At 38.2% G+C, this 15,598-nt stretch overlaps 3 protein-coding genes across 3 annotated transcripts; 2 read left to right on the top strand and 1 right to left on the bottom strand.

Moving 5' to 3' along the window:
• Positions 1 to 5,420: 5,420 nt before the first annotated feature.
• Positions 5,421 to 6,398, top strand: LOC102784683 (GTPase IMAP family member 7-like). Its single transcript, XM_006782665.3, has 2 exons — positions 5,421 to 5,448; positions 5,602 to 6,398. Exons 1-2 carry the CDS (start codon positions 5,421 to 5,423, stop codon positions 6,318 to 6,320), a joined length of 747 nt encoding a protein of 248 aa, XP_006782728.3. The 3' UTR covers positions 6,321 to 6,398.
• A 3,885-nt stretch (positions 6,399 to 10,283) lies between these two features.
• LOC102784966 (uncharacterized) lies at positions 10,284 to 14,176 on the bottom strand. Its single transcript, XM_006782666.3, has 7 exons — positions 14,100 to 14,176; positions 13,649 to 13,725; positions 12,677 to 13,217; positions 12,249 to 12,341; positions 11,967 to 12,004; positions 11,109 to 11,165; positions 10,284 to 10,912 (listed from the first exon to the last, which is right to left on the bottom strand). The coding sequence occupies exons 2-7, from the start codon at positions 13,668 to 13,670 to the stop codon at positions 10,299 to 10,301; spliced, it is 1,365 nt and encodes a 454-aa protein (XP_006782729.3). The 5' UTR covers positions 13,671 to 13,725; positions 14,100 to 14,176; the 3' UTR covers positions 10,284 to 10,298.
• Positions 13,856 to 15,157, top strand: LOC102785255 (GTPase IMAP family member 9-like). Its single transcript, XM_006782667.3, has 2 exons — positions 13,856 to 13,894; positions 14,433 to 15,157. Exons 1-2 carry the CDS (start codon positions 13,867 to 13,869, stop codon positions 15,155 to 15,157), a joined length of 753 nt encoding a protein of 250 aa, XP_006782730.2. The 5' UTR covers positions 13,856 to 13,866.
• The last annotated feature ends 441 nt before the right edge of the window (positions 15,158 to 15,598 follow it).

The following is a 15,598-nucleotide window of genomic DNA, read 5'->3' as shown; positions in this document are numbered from 1 at the left end:
CATTTCTACTGCTCAAAAATACATTTCTCATTCATATATTGATCAAACTTATATTTTGATTAGTCTTTGATTAAGAATTAAAATCCTTTATTATTAGGAACTAGAGAAAAGCTCTGTTTTAGCACTTTGATCATATTTAGTCACATAAGGCTGGATATCAAGACCTTTTAACCTCTCTTAGCTGTGCAGAGATAGCGAGGGGGGGACTTCAATCTCTTTCTACCCCAGGTCTCAAGACAGTTATTATAATTGTCGTTGTCCCAGATTTTAATGAAATTTCCCCTTGTGGGACTAATAAAGGTATCCTATCTTATCTTATCTTATCTTATCTTTAAGGCCTATTAGGAGTGTCCATAAGAGGGTCTTGGCTTTGGAGTTGATGTCACGCCGCAGTGCATTGTGGGATCGCGTCGCCATGTTAGAAGGCCACGAATCAAAACAAACACACTTGGAAGCAGGACTGCCAGAACCATGTTTAAAATCAGCGCAAAAGACAAAGGGCTGTATTGCGACCAATTGCGCCCAGACGCCAAGAGACGGTACTTGGAAAAAACAGCGTGCATCGGTAATGTGGACCCGTATGAAATAAGGCAGTGGAGTGGAAACTCAGACGACCTACCGCCATTGTCCTATCCCGATATCTTTGCGTACCTTGTCTGTGGAATCAGCGCATACACGGCGAATCATTTTCAGAATTATAAATCCCTGGAGGCGCACATCTGATTTACAAATGGTTGCGTACAAGATTTGGCCGTTTTTAAGCCTCCACGTTGTGAGTACGTTGACCATATGACCAAGATACAGCCAGAGGTTGCACATTGTAAAAAAGCAGAGCGTCACTGGAGATCTTCCAGACTAGAAGTATTTCTCCAGGCTTGGAGGGACTCATTGTCTTCTTTTCAATCAGTGATGTTGGCAGCGAAAGCAAATTATTTCTCAAATATCATCATGAGTGATAAACATAACTCAAAACTCCTTTTCAACACAGTGTTGCAACTTACAGAGAGTAAGTCAACTCTCTGCTGTTCTAATTAGATAGCTCATGACTTTCTTACGTTTTTCAGAGACAGGGCTGAAACACTTAGAAATCAGATAACTCCCTCCTCAAGCTGTTCATTAGACTACTCAGCTGCTTTGCCTGTTGGTGTTGATAAACTGTTCTCTGACTTCAAGGTTATCTCTCTGTCTGGATTAACTAAGGTTGTAAAAGCAGCTCGATGTACAACCTGATCTTTGGATCCTCTACCAGCCTGGGCTATAAAGGAACTGTGGTCAGTATTAGGACCCTACATTCTGTTTCTTTTAAATACTTCATTGACGACTGGAGTCTTCCCTGAATGTTTTAAATCAGCTGTGGTAGTGCCAATCTTGAAAAAGCCTGGACTGGATGTTGACATGGTCGCAAACTATAGATCCATCTCACATCTGTCTTTTTTATCTAAAGTCTTTGAAAAAGTGGTTTTTAAGCAGCTCACTGAGCATTTGTCAACAAGCAATCTGTTTGAACCATTTCAGTCTGCTCTTAGACCAAATCACTCCACAGAAACAGCTTTAGTAAAAGTGGTACATGATCTGCTGGTAAATGCAGGCAATGATCGCACTTCAGTTTTATTACTGCTGGATCTAAGTGCTGCATTTGACACTGTGGATCACTGCATCTTATTAGATAGGCTTGAACATTTTATTGGAATTACAGGAAATGTTTTATCATGGCTGAGATCTTACCTGTCTGGGAGGTCTCAGACTGTTAGTTTTAAAAATGATCTCTCCGAGACCTGTGCAGTGAGGCATGGGGTCCCTCAGGGCTCCATAATTGGACCATTGCTGTTTTCTATGTACCTTCTGCCTCTTGGTGTTCTTTTATGTTCTTTTAATGTAACCGTTCATTGTTACGCTGATGACCTGCAGCTTTATGTTCCTTTAACCATTGGAAATTGTGCTGAAGTCTCTAAACTAGAATCTTGTCTATCTGCAATTAAGGGCTGGTTATCGGATAATTTCTTGCTCCTAAATACTGATAAAACAGAGTTGATGGTCATTGGGCCACACAAATTTCAGCACTTGTCCCAAAATTTCATCTTGAGAATTGATGACAGTGTCATAAATTGTAGGGACAAGGTAAAAAACTTGGGCGTGTGGTTCGACATGGTGCTCTCTTTCGAGTCTCATGTAAAAGAGATAACAAAGACCGCCTTTTATCATTTGAGGAACATAGCCAGAATCAGACAAGTTTTGTTAAGCGACACTGCAGAGGTTCTTGTCCATGCATTTGTGTCCTCACACATTGATTATTGCAATGCTCTTCTTTCTGGGCTACCAAAGAAAAGTTTTAGAGGTCTACAGATGGTGCAAAATGCAGCTGCTCACATTTTAACAAGAACTGGGAAATTTGAGCACATTAGCCTTATACTGAACTCTCTTCATTGGCTACCTTGTCAGGTTCGAGCAGATTTTAAGGTCCTGCTGCTCACCTACAAGGCTTTAAACGGACTGGCACCTTCATACCTCTCCGACCTTTTACATCTTTACGTTCCATCCCGTGCTCTCCGATCTCAGGACTCTGGCCTTCTAAAGGTTCCTAGAGCCAGAAAAAAGACAATTGGAGAGCGTGCGTTTTCTTTTTGTGCCCCATTTCTGTGGAACAACCTCCCTCAAGATATTAGGCAGGCATGCTCTGTGGAAGTTTTTAAAACTAAGCTGAAGACACATTTGTTCACCCTATCTTACATGTCTTAATTCTATGGCTTTTAGTTTTTAAATTTTTACTGTTTTTAACTTGTATTGTGTCTTTTACCTGTATTGCTATGTATCGCTTTTATTTTTTTTATCTTTTTAGTTTAAATAAATAAATAAATAAATAGTTGTACAGCACTTTGTTTGAAAGCGCTTTATAAATAAAGTTATTATTATTATTATTATTATTATTATTATTATTATTGTTATTATTATTGTTATTATTATTATTGTTATTATTATAACATTGACATCTCCTCAACAGCTGCTCCAAAAATTGCTCTAGAGGAAAACATAAACACATCGTCTGCAGTAAAAGGCAAAAGGAGCCATCCGCAAAAAAGGCTAATTCCACTTGCTACTCTGGAGGAGTTGTCACCAATAAGCTACTCCATAAACAGAACATAGTTCTGCTGCATCACACATTAGGATGTTTGTTCTAATTTTCTATGACCTCAGCGCATTGAAAATAAAACTAAAAGCCTATAAAGAGCAATATGAATTTCTTTAGAACTTACCGGAATGAAAATGTTGGGAGCACACCAACAAAAAATGATGGCAGAGAACCTGATATCATGGTTTGTTCCAGCTTGCCTCTCCCGTACTCTGGCTCTAGCACCCTTTCTACCAGAGCAATGGTAGCTGAGACGCAGCGGAGCGGAGGTGTAAGTGTCTGGCTTAAAACAGGACATATTAGCTGCATTTAACCTTCAGTTACTCTTTATATAGTTAGGTAGGAGTCAGACTGTGTTTCTTTTTAGCTGAAAAACATTACACCCAGGTAACCTGCAGTGTTGAAAACGTGTCTTCCAACGATGTTTGCTACCCTACAGTCCATCCTACTCTGTAGTAAAATCAGTGACATTTGACCATCCTGTTGCTCCCATTGAAATGTATACAACCTATTTAAAATCTAAAACTTAACATTGTCCGTAGCCTGCTGTCCTGTTTGAAATGGAATGAGAGAAGCTGCTTATTTTGTCATATGTGCATGTGCCGATATTAAACCCAAGGTACTAACTAGCTAACTAACTAACATTTAGGGATGCGGGGACTGACAGAGACAGGGAAGAAGTCTCATCGTGACGAGTAAAGTTTATGTTGCTTGACTGGGCAGCTCTCTGGGTGCTCAGCAACCCAAAGCTCTGATCCTAGAATTGCCCCTGGTTTTAGGTGAACTAATTGTAAAAACTTGCCCCACCCTATAGTGTAACTTACTTATGTGGAACCTGGGAAGGGATCTCAAAAGTGGATTATAGATGGCAGATATTTGGTGTCGTAAACCACTGCCTTTGTTCAAAGATAATAATAATGGATTGCATTTATATAGTGCTTTTCTAGGCACCCAAAGCGCTTTACAATTCCACTATTCATCCACACACTGGTGGAGGGAGCTACAGTTGTAGCCACAGCTGCCCTGGGGCAGACTGACAGAAGCGAGGCTGCCATATTGCGCCATTGGCCCCTCTGGCCAGCACCAGTAGGTGGTAAGGTAAAGTGTCTTGCCCAAGGACACAACAACCAGAACAGAGAGAGGGCAGGGGGATCGAACCGGCAACCTTCCAGTTACAGATGAGCTTCCCAATCCCCTGAGCCATGGTCACATTTTTTTCAAATCTTTTTTCAAATCTCATCTAAAAACACATTAATATTCACTGGCTTTTAATACAGTTATTTAGTATTTGGTGTTTGGTACTACTATTACAGGCTATCAGTTATTTGGTTCTAGTTATTTTGTATTTCTGTACAGCATTTTGGTCAATGTTGCTGTTGTAGTTAAATGTGCTGTATAAATGATAACGATAATAATGTGTGTGTTGTTTTTCTTTCCCTTTAGGCTTAGAGGGAACTTTTTCAGCCCGGAGTTGCAGGGTCCTGATTACTCCAAGTTTCTGTCTCAGAGGATGGTGGGAGTCAAAGAGCAGGTACTGGTCTGTGTGTGTGGGCTTCTGGTAAACATCAGTGTTGAGGTTTCCATTCTCCTCACTGCACACGGCACAGCCCAGAAATGGCAAACTGTCATCCTTTGTGTCTTCCCTGGTGAACTTATAATTATTATAAATGTTGTTATTATTACGGTTGCAATTCGGTTCTTTATTTGTATTTAGCTCGTCTTTTCTCTCTCTTTCTCTTTCAATCTTGGAATGGACAAAACGGAGCACACTACAAATCACTCACATCTTATTATTTGACTTTTCTTGTTTCCTGTATATATTGCTTGTCCTTGTTCTAGCCTATCCTCTCCTTGTTCTCTTGTTTTTGTAGTTTAACTAATAAAAGTAATGTAAAAATGGGCAAAATTGATACCTCTTTTTGATAACAGAAATGTTGGGTGGATAATAAAGTCAAGCAGATAAAAAAAGGTAATAAAAAAATCCAACTTAACAACAGATAGACCATATATAGATTTATAAATATGTAAATGTTGTATATGTAAAACTTTCATGGATTCATAAATGTGATGAACTTTGCCAAGTAGTAATAAAAATATATAACAGTCACGTGAAGGCAGAGCAGAACTCATTTGTTTAATGATGAACCCTACAGGCTTCCCCCTCTGAACTAGCTTTCAAATAGCTCATGCTGATAAAGGCTGAGAGATTAGATCCACCCTGTGGGCAGACTGCTATAATCTTCGTCACACTGAGAGGAATCCTGCTTTCTTTCATTCTCCAAACAGAGAAGAGATGGGCAACAGCGAGTCATTCTCTGAAGGTGAAGCTGAAACTTTAATTTAGACCTCCAGCTAAAATTTAGATTGCTAACCAAATGAAATGACGCAGAATGTATGAAATGATACAACTATTGTAATTTCTTGTAAAATATTTTCAACCTATCATGAGTATAACAGAGTTTTTATTTCTACAGGTGATCCTCTGAGGATTGTGATGATTGGGAAAACTGGTGTTGGGAAGAGTGCTGTTGGGAACACCATTATTGGCAAAGAGGTTTTTCAGTCTGAAGTGAGTTCAGAGTCAGTGACCGAGACTTGTGAAATAGAACGAGTTAGAGATTGCAAAAGAAAGATCCAAGTGGTCGATACCCCCGGCATTCTGGATACGAATAAAAAAACAGACATAATAAATAAAGAGATTGCAAAATGCATTCACATGACCACTCCTGGGCCTCACGTCTTCCTGCTGGTTCTTCAGATTGGCAGGTTTACCCAAGAAGAAAACAACTCCGTGCGAGCTCTGGAGAAACTCTTTGGACCTGAGGCAACAAACTACACAATCATCCTGTTCACTCACGGTGACAAGCTAACTAAAGAGAAGACAACCATACAAGAGTATTTGAGAACTGGCCACCCTAAACTCAGACAGTTGTTGGCTAGGTGTGGTGAAAGATATCATGTCTTCGATAACAAAGATAAAAACAGAATTCAGGTGGCTCATCTGATCAAGAAGATCGATCACATGGTGGGAACAAATGGAGGATGTCACTACACAGATAAAATGTTTGAGAAAGCACAGGAGCAATTAAAAACATCAGGACAGCTTTTAAATGAGGCCTTCATGGCAGAGCTGCGGCAAAAAGTCATCCTGTTTCAGCAAATATTGGCTAATCCAGAGGGCTGGACTAGCTAAGACTACACTTGCCAATCTTTTGAGTCAATAATGGATCCTTAATCTGATGTAAATGGCCATTAGTTTCCAATTGTGTAATCACAGTAGCTTAAAAAACTGCTTAATGTTTTTAGTTGATATGCTGTCTTATGTCTATTATTATGTGTATAATAGTGTTGTCTGAGAACAATTGTATACATAATTTAAGTCTGTATGTCTGGTATGTAACCTGCATGACATTTATTTTTATGTTCACTAATAAATATTTTGAGCAGTATATGCAAATTCAAGATCTGCTGTAATTAAATAAAACATGAATTGAAAAAAAAGGTTTTTTTCACCTTTTTTGTTTCACTATCAACCATAAAAGTTGATACATCAATCGTGATTTGGTCAAAATTCAGTGACCAACTGAAAACTATTTATCTATTTACTATTTTGGTATCATATCATAATTTGAGGAAGAGGTCAGAGCATTGATCTGAGTTTTACCTACATTGTACCAAATTGCGGCACTACTTGCCTCAGAATACTTCATACTGTTAGGTAAAGAGCTTGTATTGTTAGAGACATCAACAAATAGTCCCGTAGGAGTAAGAACTAAGTGAATGTGGGCAGGGAAAGCTTATTTTTTAACAAAATCTCTGGAATCTCCAGAGAAAGAATTTAGGGAGAAGGAAAACAAGGTATAAAACAAAAACAAAACAAGTATAGATGATGGGAGAGAGGAGACAAAATTACATGAGGCAGTAGTTATAAACCCCCAGGGAATGAAAAGAGGTAATAGGGAATTAATGCTCAGTGTATAGAAGTTTTATATAAAAGTTTTAGATTTATATTTTTACAGTAACTTGATGACAGCAAAACTACAGACAGACCACAGGACTCATTTTCAAAATACAATGACAGTAACTTTATATTTGCACTGGTTTTATTTGTCAGATTGAAATATCCAATTTAGTTTTTCACCTGTTGTTACATTTTAACCTTTATCTAAAGCTGTTTGGAAACTACTAAGATTTTTGAACATAATAAAAACCTGTTATCAAATGTTTTATACTCCCATAGAGCACATTAGTGATTATGATTACTGCTGTTAAAAATTATCAAGGCATAATCATGTCACAAAATACCTGAATGCCATTTTATTACTTTATGAGATTGGAAATGACTGGAAATGAAGATGAGGAGTTGCCCTGTTTTTTCACATATCTTTATTACTGTGAAAAAGAAAGGCCAGCATTGACCAGGACAAGAACAACAGGCTATTGTCACTTTTTTGTATTCACAAATTAAAAAGTGTTTTTGCCCTGGAGATGGAAACCAAACCAAACTAGATCAAACCAATAACTGCAACACAAGCAAAGCAGCATGACGTACTTGTAAAAAGAGGGAAAAGACCAAACAAGCCAGGAGGCAAGTTTTTATTTTACGTGTTTTATTCATTATCAGCACAACAATGAAAACAACACAAAAACAAATAACAAACAGAATCACATGTATTTAAAATCATTACATACATTTACAAATACATATATAGGGAAAAGAGAGATAGAGAAAAGAAGAAAAGAAAAAAAAAACTACAAAAAACCCCAATTATTTACGATCTACCATCTTCACTCCAGCAGTGGACCTTGGATTCATCGGGTGTTTCGGCCACGTCTATCACTAGACACCCTTATCCGAGGAGGCCCCGCCAGGGTTTATCACGCCACGGAGTGTGTCACTGGTTTATGTTAAAATCGTTATTTCTCTTCTACTTTCTTCTGTTTAGTTTTCCACAATTTACTTTCTTGTATCAGTTCACTGCAACTGAGATGTAATACATACCTCTTTAATATTTATGGAGAGTCACTTCTTCAAAGGAATAGAAAAGGTGATAGAGAGAAGTAAGACAAAAGAGAAAAAATAGGAGAGAGCAGAGAGGAGAGCCGGAAGGGGGGTGCCCAATCTGCAATCCTACACCTCCCCACTGGATCGGGCTGTATGGTCTACCTTTTAGGTAGAGCGTATCTAAAAGCGTACCTAAAAGGGAGGCAGTGGAAACCTCCTTTAGGTTTCACTACCATGATGTTAACTGCATGGCCCCCAGGAGGCCCTGAGACTGCTGTATCAGTCAACCAGCAGAATTAGTGTTAGGTTTTCTACCCTTTTGACGCCCCCTGTTGAGGTAGGCCCACGACTGCCTTAGCTGCCCAAGTGATGCCAGCCCTCTTTAGCCACAGTAGCTGGTCCTCTCAGCGGTGTTAGCCAATTCTCTTAGAGCCTGCCGTTGTGCCTGTCCTCTGATCCCAATCTCTCTAAGCAGTTTTGCTGTCGTACTGGCTACAAAGCCCCTGCACCCCACTTCTTCCAGCCTCTGTCCTCTGCCCCAGCTGCCAAGTTGGCATACTGTCAGCTCAATGACGTACGCAAGTTTTTGGGATTTAGACCAGAGGACGAGGTCTGGTCGCAGAGTAGTTATTACGATCTCTGTGGGAAAAATTTGCCTCTGATCCAAGTCCACTTGCATCTGCCAATCCCTAGTGACCTACAGCGGGCCCAGGTCCGGGGTTGAAGGGCTAGTCCTCAGCTTGTCCCCCTCCCGGACAAATGATGAATACTGATGCTCCTTTTGGTTTGTGAAAGGTTGAGCTGGATTTTCTCTTGCACACAACTTTCTCGACTAGACACCCGAGGACATCCAGCATCAATCTATTAGTCAAATAATGTTTAATCTTGGCAGCTCTGTTTACTTATGCAGTTGCTCTGAAGTTCATAGAATATACCATCATTTCCCACTGATGGAAAATTTCTACTGAATATTACAAACATAATCCTTTACTTCACAGAATGACATTGTCTGAGCATATAACCTTTAACTAGTTTCCCTGTTTGCGTACGGTGTGTAAACCTAACCCAACCCTACCCCATACCTCTAAGCCAAGATTCTTAAACATTTAATACAGTATTTCATATAAAACCCTTAAGTTAACAATGAAACTCTGGCTGTTCAGCGTTAATTTACCACATATTCCATATATGTGATGTGCAAAGGCAGAACTGCAAAAAATGTGCATTTTGTCAACAAATTGTGGACACAAATGTAAATAGGAATAAAATATTATTCATATAGACTGGAAAAATAAATACAACATCTTGAAAAAGGAAAAAAAAAAACTAATACAGAATCAACCCTACAGATTCCAGTGTTTTTGAATTCATAGTAAATCTGAAAACACCACATGCCTCTTACCCAAATTTAGATTCTGTTCTCTTTAGCGTAAAACAGTGATGTAGTTTTCCTGCCAGATGGGCTGTCTCAGTCTTTGAATATAATATTTTTTTAAATATCGATTGGACTAGTGGTTCCTGACTTAATAAGAAACCCACAGTTCACTGACAGAACAGTCAGTATAACAGACCAGTAATAGAATAAACTGAAGCATAATTAAATAAATGGAATCAACATAAATGCTGGATTATTATTATTTATTGATTATTATTAATTTTTACATCCTTGTGCACTTCTCTATTAATCTTGCTTTGTATAGACGTAAAATTCAGAAAAAGGTATCTGTCAAATAGCCACCTTTAGCTTGCCCATTAACATTATCGCTGTATGCAATCTAAATTTCACAACAACATAGACAACGTGATATCCAGCAGGACAGGAAGTTGGATCAAAGATTTTTTATTAGTGGAGACAAGTCTTGTATATTTTGACCATGATGCTAATAAGTATAAGAAAACTAGAGGTTAGAGTTAATATCACAAAATAATAATCAGTATGCAAGAGCAGTAAGTTCACACAGCTTTAAAAAAATTATATTCATACTTGCCATCTTGCACAAAGTGGTAGATAGTTTCAAATTACTTTATTTGGACATTCAATATGAATCAGCCAAAGAAAACACAATTTTCACTGTGCATATGATATTTTTTTTCTATAAAGACTTGAAACATTTTCTCTGTATAAAAGACTTTGTTTTTTGGACTTGCAGTGTAAAGCAGCTACAGCTAACGTAAACAAGACACCGTAGATGTTCTTATTGTTGGGAAATTTGGAAACATATCTGGAAATTTCTTGACGAGTGCTTTGAATTGTTTTGAGTCTTTGGAGCTGTTCCTGAATACATGGTAACGATTACTGCAAGCCTCCACAAGGCGCTTCAGGTAACTTCTTTCACCGATAAATTTATCTACACTGCCCTTCAAATCTTCTCCGTGTGTAAACAGGATGATTGTGCTGTCCCTGATTCTCCAGCCAAGGCTTTTCTCTAGATTCTCTAATATGTTTCTCTCGCCATCTGTGAACCTGCCCAGCTGCATCACAAGTAACGTCACACAATGCCCTTCCTGACAGTACCTCTTACACTCTTCTACCTGTGCCTGGTTTACATGTTCCTCTTCATAAAAAAAGTCTGGGGTGTCAACTACTCTAACTGGTATCCCAAATATCTCCACTGTTTTCACCTCACACCTGGTGGTGACTGGTGTGGAGCTGGGATAAGACTGAAAATGTTGGTTTGAACCACCAGCAGTCAGGATGGTGTTTGCAGATGCACTCTTTCCAGTTCCGCTTTTCCCGAGAAGAACCATATTATAGAGACCTTCCCTTGAACCACAGACACCTGGAAGATGTGGTCAGACAAAACATTTAGTTATTTTAGCAGCAGGTCTTAGCAGTTGCTAGAGTCAGACATTAAGACTGCCTGTTTTGGGTTTTTTTAACCTCTAAATTTGTAAAGGAATATTTCAAATATTATGTAAATACTTTGATTTACTTTCCTGTCAAAGTTACATGTGTTGTGGTTTTTTGAAGCATACCATCATGTTGTCCGGGTGCTCTTTTTGCAGGCAGGGAAATCTGCTGTGAGCTGGCACCTAAAAATGGCATATCATATACTCATATACTGTGATTTTGTAATTTTGTAACAATACAGTCAGAAAACAGCAAATGCTGTACTTCTGAGCAACTATGTTAGTGATAGCTTTTGAGAGCATCTGTTTAATTTATAAATGCTGAGTCTGCTATGAGTGCAGTGTGTGTGATGAATCTCTTTTCAGTAGGTAACTTGACTGTCGTTATATTACTTTCTAACAGCATGGTCATCAAGCATCAGTGTCACTTTGCAGTTTTTTGTCCTACAACAAGTTACATTTCGGCCTGAAATCTGTATTTTTTTTGTGATTTTCACTTATAGTTAATTTCCATACCATCAGAAACTGATACCAGAATCTCTGTCTTATTTTATCAACATCATGACACCCCAAAGTCACTTTAAAGATGTTCTCATAATGCGAGTGGTTGCAGTTCTGCTTCCCATCTATCAAGCAACTGTTCAAAAGGCAGTGAGACTGCAAGTTCATTGCAGTCTGTATGGCTGCAATAATGTTGGTCACATCATGATTTTCAGTCAGAGTTCCCACTATTCATAATCAGATCATTATGCATTTGGTTAATATTCTCAAATTTAAACAAATACTTTCATTTTAACTCAGTGTTTGAACTGATATGAGTGTGTTTATCAGAAAATTATTTTTCATTTTGAGCTGTGGTCTGAAATTTAATTTAAGATGCTGATGAAAATATTTTATTTATTGCCATAATTTATTACATAATATAATACATGACATAAAGCCAAAAGATCAGTTTCCTAAAATAGGTGGATTTAAGAAACTCACCTGTACTCCGAGGAGATTGCTGAGCATGCCACGAGTGTCTGAAACATTAATGTGGTCATTAAATATCAACAGAGAAGGAAATGATAAAATATCACAACAATAGCTGTGGCAGGGGTTTTCTGCACTCTCTTGGTCCCAGCTTGTTTTTTTTTCTTTAATAAATCTTCTGAAATGGATACTTATGCTTGTAATTGAGATTTAGCTTTTTTTGAAAGACAAAACATAATTTATTTTAGTTTTGCTTTGAAAAATATATCACAAAGGACTGAATTCTTTCATTACCTGTGTTTCACTTTGGTTTGCATTCCTGTCTCCGTAGAAGCAGACCTGCCAGGGTTGCTCTGATAAGTCTCACCTGTATAATCACACTTTCTCCTGATAAAACAGATTTGGAAAAAAATGAACTGCATTCTTCAATGAGTTAATTAAGTAATTAATTAATTAGGCTTCATGTTCATTTTATTTTACAGGATGAAGTTTGGACTTGTTAAATTATGAAGGAGAGATTTAACATGTGCTAAATGTCAGAAATACTACTGTAACTTGTGAGGATTGAACACATTTAGTTAACTATTGTGATCTAAGCATTATTCAGAATATAGAATTTTTTGTAGTATTTGAACATTGTGGAATTTCACCATTGATAGAGACAATAGAGAAATACAAACTAGTTGTTAATAAAATATGTCTCAGAGGGAGACAATTGTTACCTAGTGCGTATCAGGTGATCTTTCCTTCGTTTCACAGTGTGTTTGGGGTAGTTTTTGTAGTCAAACTGAAATGGCCGTTGGTGTGAACACCACTCCTTACATTGGAAAGCAAGATTTTCATTCATAGTTGCCATCTGGATATTGTACATTTCCTTAATGCGACCTTGTAAATTCTCTCGACTCTCTTCCAACACAATGACTATGTTTTCTGTGACATTTTCTCCAAACACACGTTGAAGGCGAGAGATTTGAGTCACAACTTTTTCCACTTGTGTGTTTTTTGAATCTATTACCAATATGAACAGACGAGGTCCAGGATCAGAAAGAGCCATGAAATCAATGATCAGCTGATCTGGGAAATCATATTGCTCATCAAAGAAATCACAAGTACTGATGATTCTGTAGAGGTTGTTGTTATGCTCAACAAAATTGCCCAGTTTTGTGACAGAAGCATTGGGACCTCTGATGATTGTACTTCCAGTCCTGTTCACTGAGTCAGGACTTTTTCCGAACAGAGCGATGGTAAACTTCCCAGGATAATCTTTAGGAAAGACAAACAAACTTAATTTTCCATAAAAATGTTGTACAAAACTTAAATCTGTCAATGTTCCTCCTTTATTCTACCTATGGGGTGTGATTCTTCTATAGTAGATTTATTTACACTTATTTTGATTATTTATATTTATTTAAAGATTTATTTTTAACCTCTTATTAAAAAAAACTAACAAAATGTCAGTAAACAGACAATATAATCACTTATCTGTATCTATGAATGACAAATATACTTCAAATTTGTGTCTCACTCACTCACTAAAAGCTCTAACGCTGTGCTGACACACACACACACACACACACACACGGCTCAAACTATCTATCTATCTATCTATCTATCTATCTATCTATCTATCTATCTATCTATCTATCTGTTGTCAGTATATAATATTGTAATAAAGCTGTACAGCAGTAACTTACGTGGAGGCTGCGCAGAGCTCATCTTGTTAAGTGCTTAATCATGAAGACTGAAGGTTTCGCTGGAGTCTCTGAACTACCTTTGAAACAGATCAGACTCTTGCTGATATAGGCTGAGAGATTAGATCCGCCCTGTGGGTGGAGTGCGGTCTTTGATCTCACACTAAAACAGTGGAGTTGCGTTTCAGTTCATTCTCTATGAAGTCGCGAACAGACAGGAGATGGGCAACAGTGGGTCGATACCAGAAGGTGAAGTTGGAGCTTTAATTTGCTTCAGAATTTAGGCTTTCAGCAGAACCGAATAACACAAAGAATTGATAGGGAGAGATAATTTTTGCATAATTTAACTTCATTTATTGTGTGATTAACTCCTTGGGGACTGAACTGATGTAGCTACAGTACATAACAACAATAGTAGGAAGTAGGACAGAATCCCCCCAAATCTCTTACTCACTGGTGGTTGTGGAGATGAAGCAGGTGGAGGCTTAGTAGGCTCCGAGCAACCAGGATGACTTGGAGATGGAAAGGAGGTGGGTCATATGACAGTCTGAAAGGCAGAATGACAGAAGTGCACTGAGGTTTGTAGCACGGGGAATGAAGACTGATTTTCTCACACGTGAGCAAGAATCAGTGTGGGAAAGTGGAGGTGATGTAAAGAATAGACTAGATTTCAAGTATCTATGAACACAGTCAGATTAGATACCAATACTTTATCAATTAACTTAGGCTCTATTTAAAATCTATTCATCCATGCAATAAGTATAACAAAAACATGTTCTTTCTCCAGGTGACCCACTGAGGATTGTGATGATTGGTAAAACTGGTGTTGGGAAGAGTGCTGTTGGGAACACCATTATTGGAAAAGAGTTGTTTAAATCTGAAGTGAGTTCAGAGTCAGTGACAGAGACCTGTGCAAGAGAGCGAGTTAAATACTGCAAAAGAGATATCCATGTGGTCGATACCCCCGGCATTCTGGATACATTTAAAAAGGCAGATGACATAAAGAAGGAGATTGCGAAATGCATCCACATGGCCAGTCCTGGACCTCACGTCTTTCTGCTGGTCCTTCAGATTGGCAGGTTTACCCCAGAAGAAGAAAACTGTGTGGAAGCTCTGGAGAAACTCTTTGGACCTGAGGCATCGAACTACATGATTGTAGTCTTCACTCATGGTGACAAGCTGGCTGAGCAGAAGTCCATACAAGAGTATTTGACAGAAGGCCACCCTAAACTCAAAGAGGTAGTGAGCAGGTGTGGTAACAGGTATTATGTCTTCAACAACAAAGATAAGAACAGAGTTCAAGTGGTTCAGCTGATCAAGAAGATCGATGAGATGGTAGCAGCAAATGAAGGATCACACTACACCGATGAAATGTTTGAGAAGGCACGGGAGATTCTGCAACACGAGTGTGAAAAGACACCAGAAAAGCTGTTCAGCCACCGTGAGTTCATGGAAGAGCTGCGGCAAAAAACTCTCCAGTTTCAGCAAAAGTTGGCTTTTTTAGAGGACTAGCTCGGTGATTCAGGACCATTTTGACCATCATTTAAAGTTGATCATCTGCCATATGATGAACTAATTAATGGTAATAATTTTTAGTTAATGACAGTTTAGAATCCATTGTTATAGTTTCTAGATTTAGTGAAATGATTCTGGTGCTGATCATTTAAAATATGGTATGAAATTGGTTTCCATGTCAGCTGTATCACTGTAAATTCATCCATTTGTTCACATATTAGTCAAGTCTGGGTTCCAACTTTAAGTTTAAAATCAATAAAAATATGCAAACTCCAACTACATGTGTATAAGGGCAAACATTATCAAGCAAAGGGTGACAACTGATGTAAGGCTGTTAGACACCAAATGCACAGTGAAAAAAATGGCATCAACATGTAAGGAATGCTGAGCTGTTGCTGATGTTTCTAAGCAGTAATAGAAGGAGAAGTTCATACAGTT

This window comes from Neolamprologus brichardi, chromosome 7 (assembly GCF_056152115.1).
Source record: "Neolamprologus brichardi isolate AB-2024 chromosome 7, ASM5615211v1, whole genome shotgun sequence".
NCBI lineage: Eukaryota > Metazoa > Chordata > Actinopteri > Cichliformes > Cichlidae > Neolamprologus > Neolamprologus brichardi.
The sequence above is the reverse complement of the archived record's forward strand: the minus strand, read 5'-3'. Positions and strand labels throughout refer to the sequence as shown.

Excerpts from the sequence above, each read along its gene's own strand:
- LOC102785255 (XM_006782667.3), top strand. The coding sequence starts at position 13,867 with ATGGGCAACAGTGGGTCGATACCAGAAG. Across the intron at positions 13,895-14,432 it reads CAGTGGGTCGATACCAGAAG|GTGACCCACTGAGGATTGTG; the intron begins GTGAAGTTGGAG and ends TTCTTTCTCCAG.
- LOC102784966 (XM_006782666.3), bottom strand. The coding sequence starts at position 13,670 with ATGAGCTCTGCGCAGCCTCCAC. Across the intron at positions 12,005-12,248 it reads CAAACCAAAGTGAAACACAG|ACACTCGTGGCATGCTCAGC; the intron begins GTAATGAAAGAA and ends TTAATGTTTCAG. Across the intron at positions 10,913-11,108 it reads AGCACCCGGACAACATGATG|GTGTCTGTGGTTCAAGGGAA; the intron begins GTATGCTTCAAA and ends CACATCTTCCAG.
- LOC102784683 (XM_006782665.3), top strand. The coding sequence starts at position 5,421 with ATGGGCAACAGCGAGTCATTCTCTGAAG. Across the intron at positions 5,449-5,601 it reads CAGCGAGTCATTCTCTGAAG|GTGATCCTCTGAGGATTGTG; the intron begins GTGAAGCTGAAA and ends TTATTTCTACAG.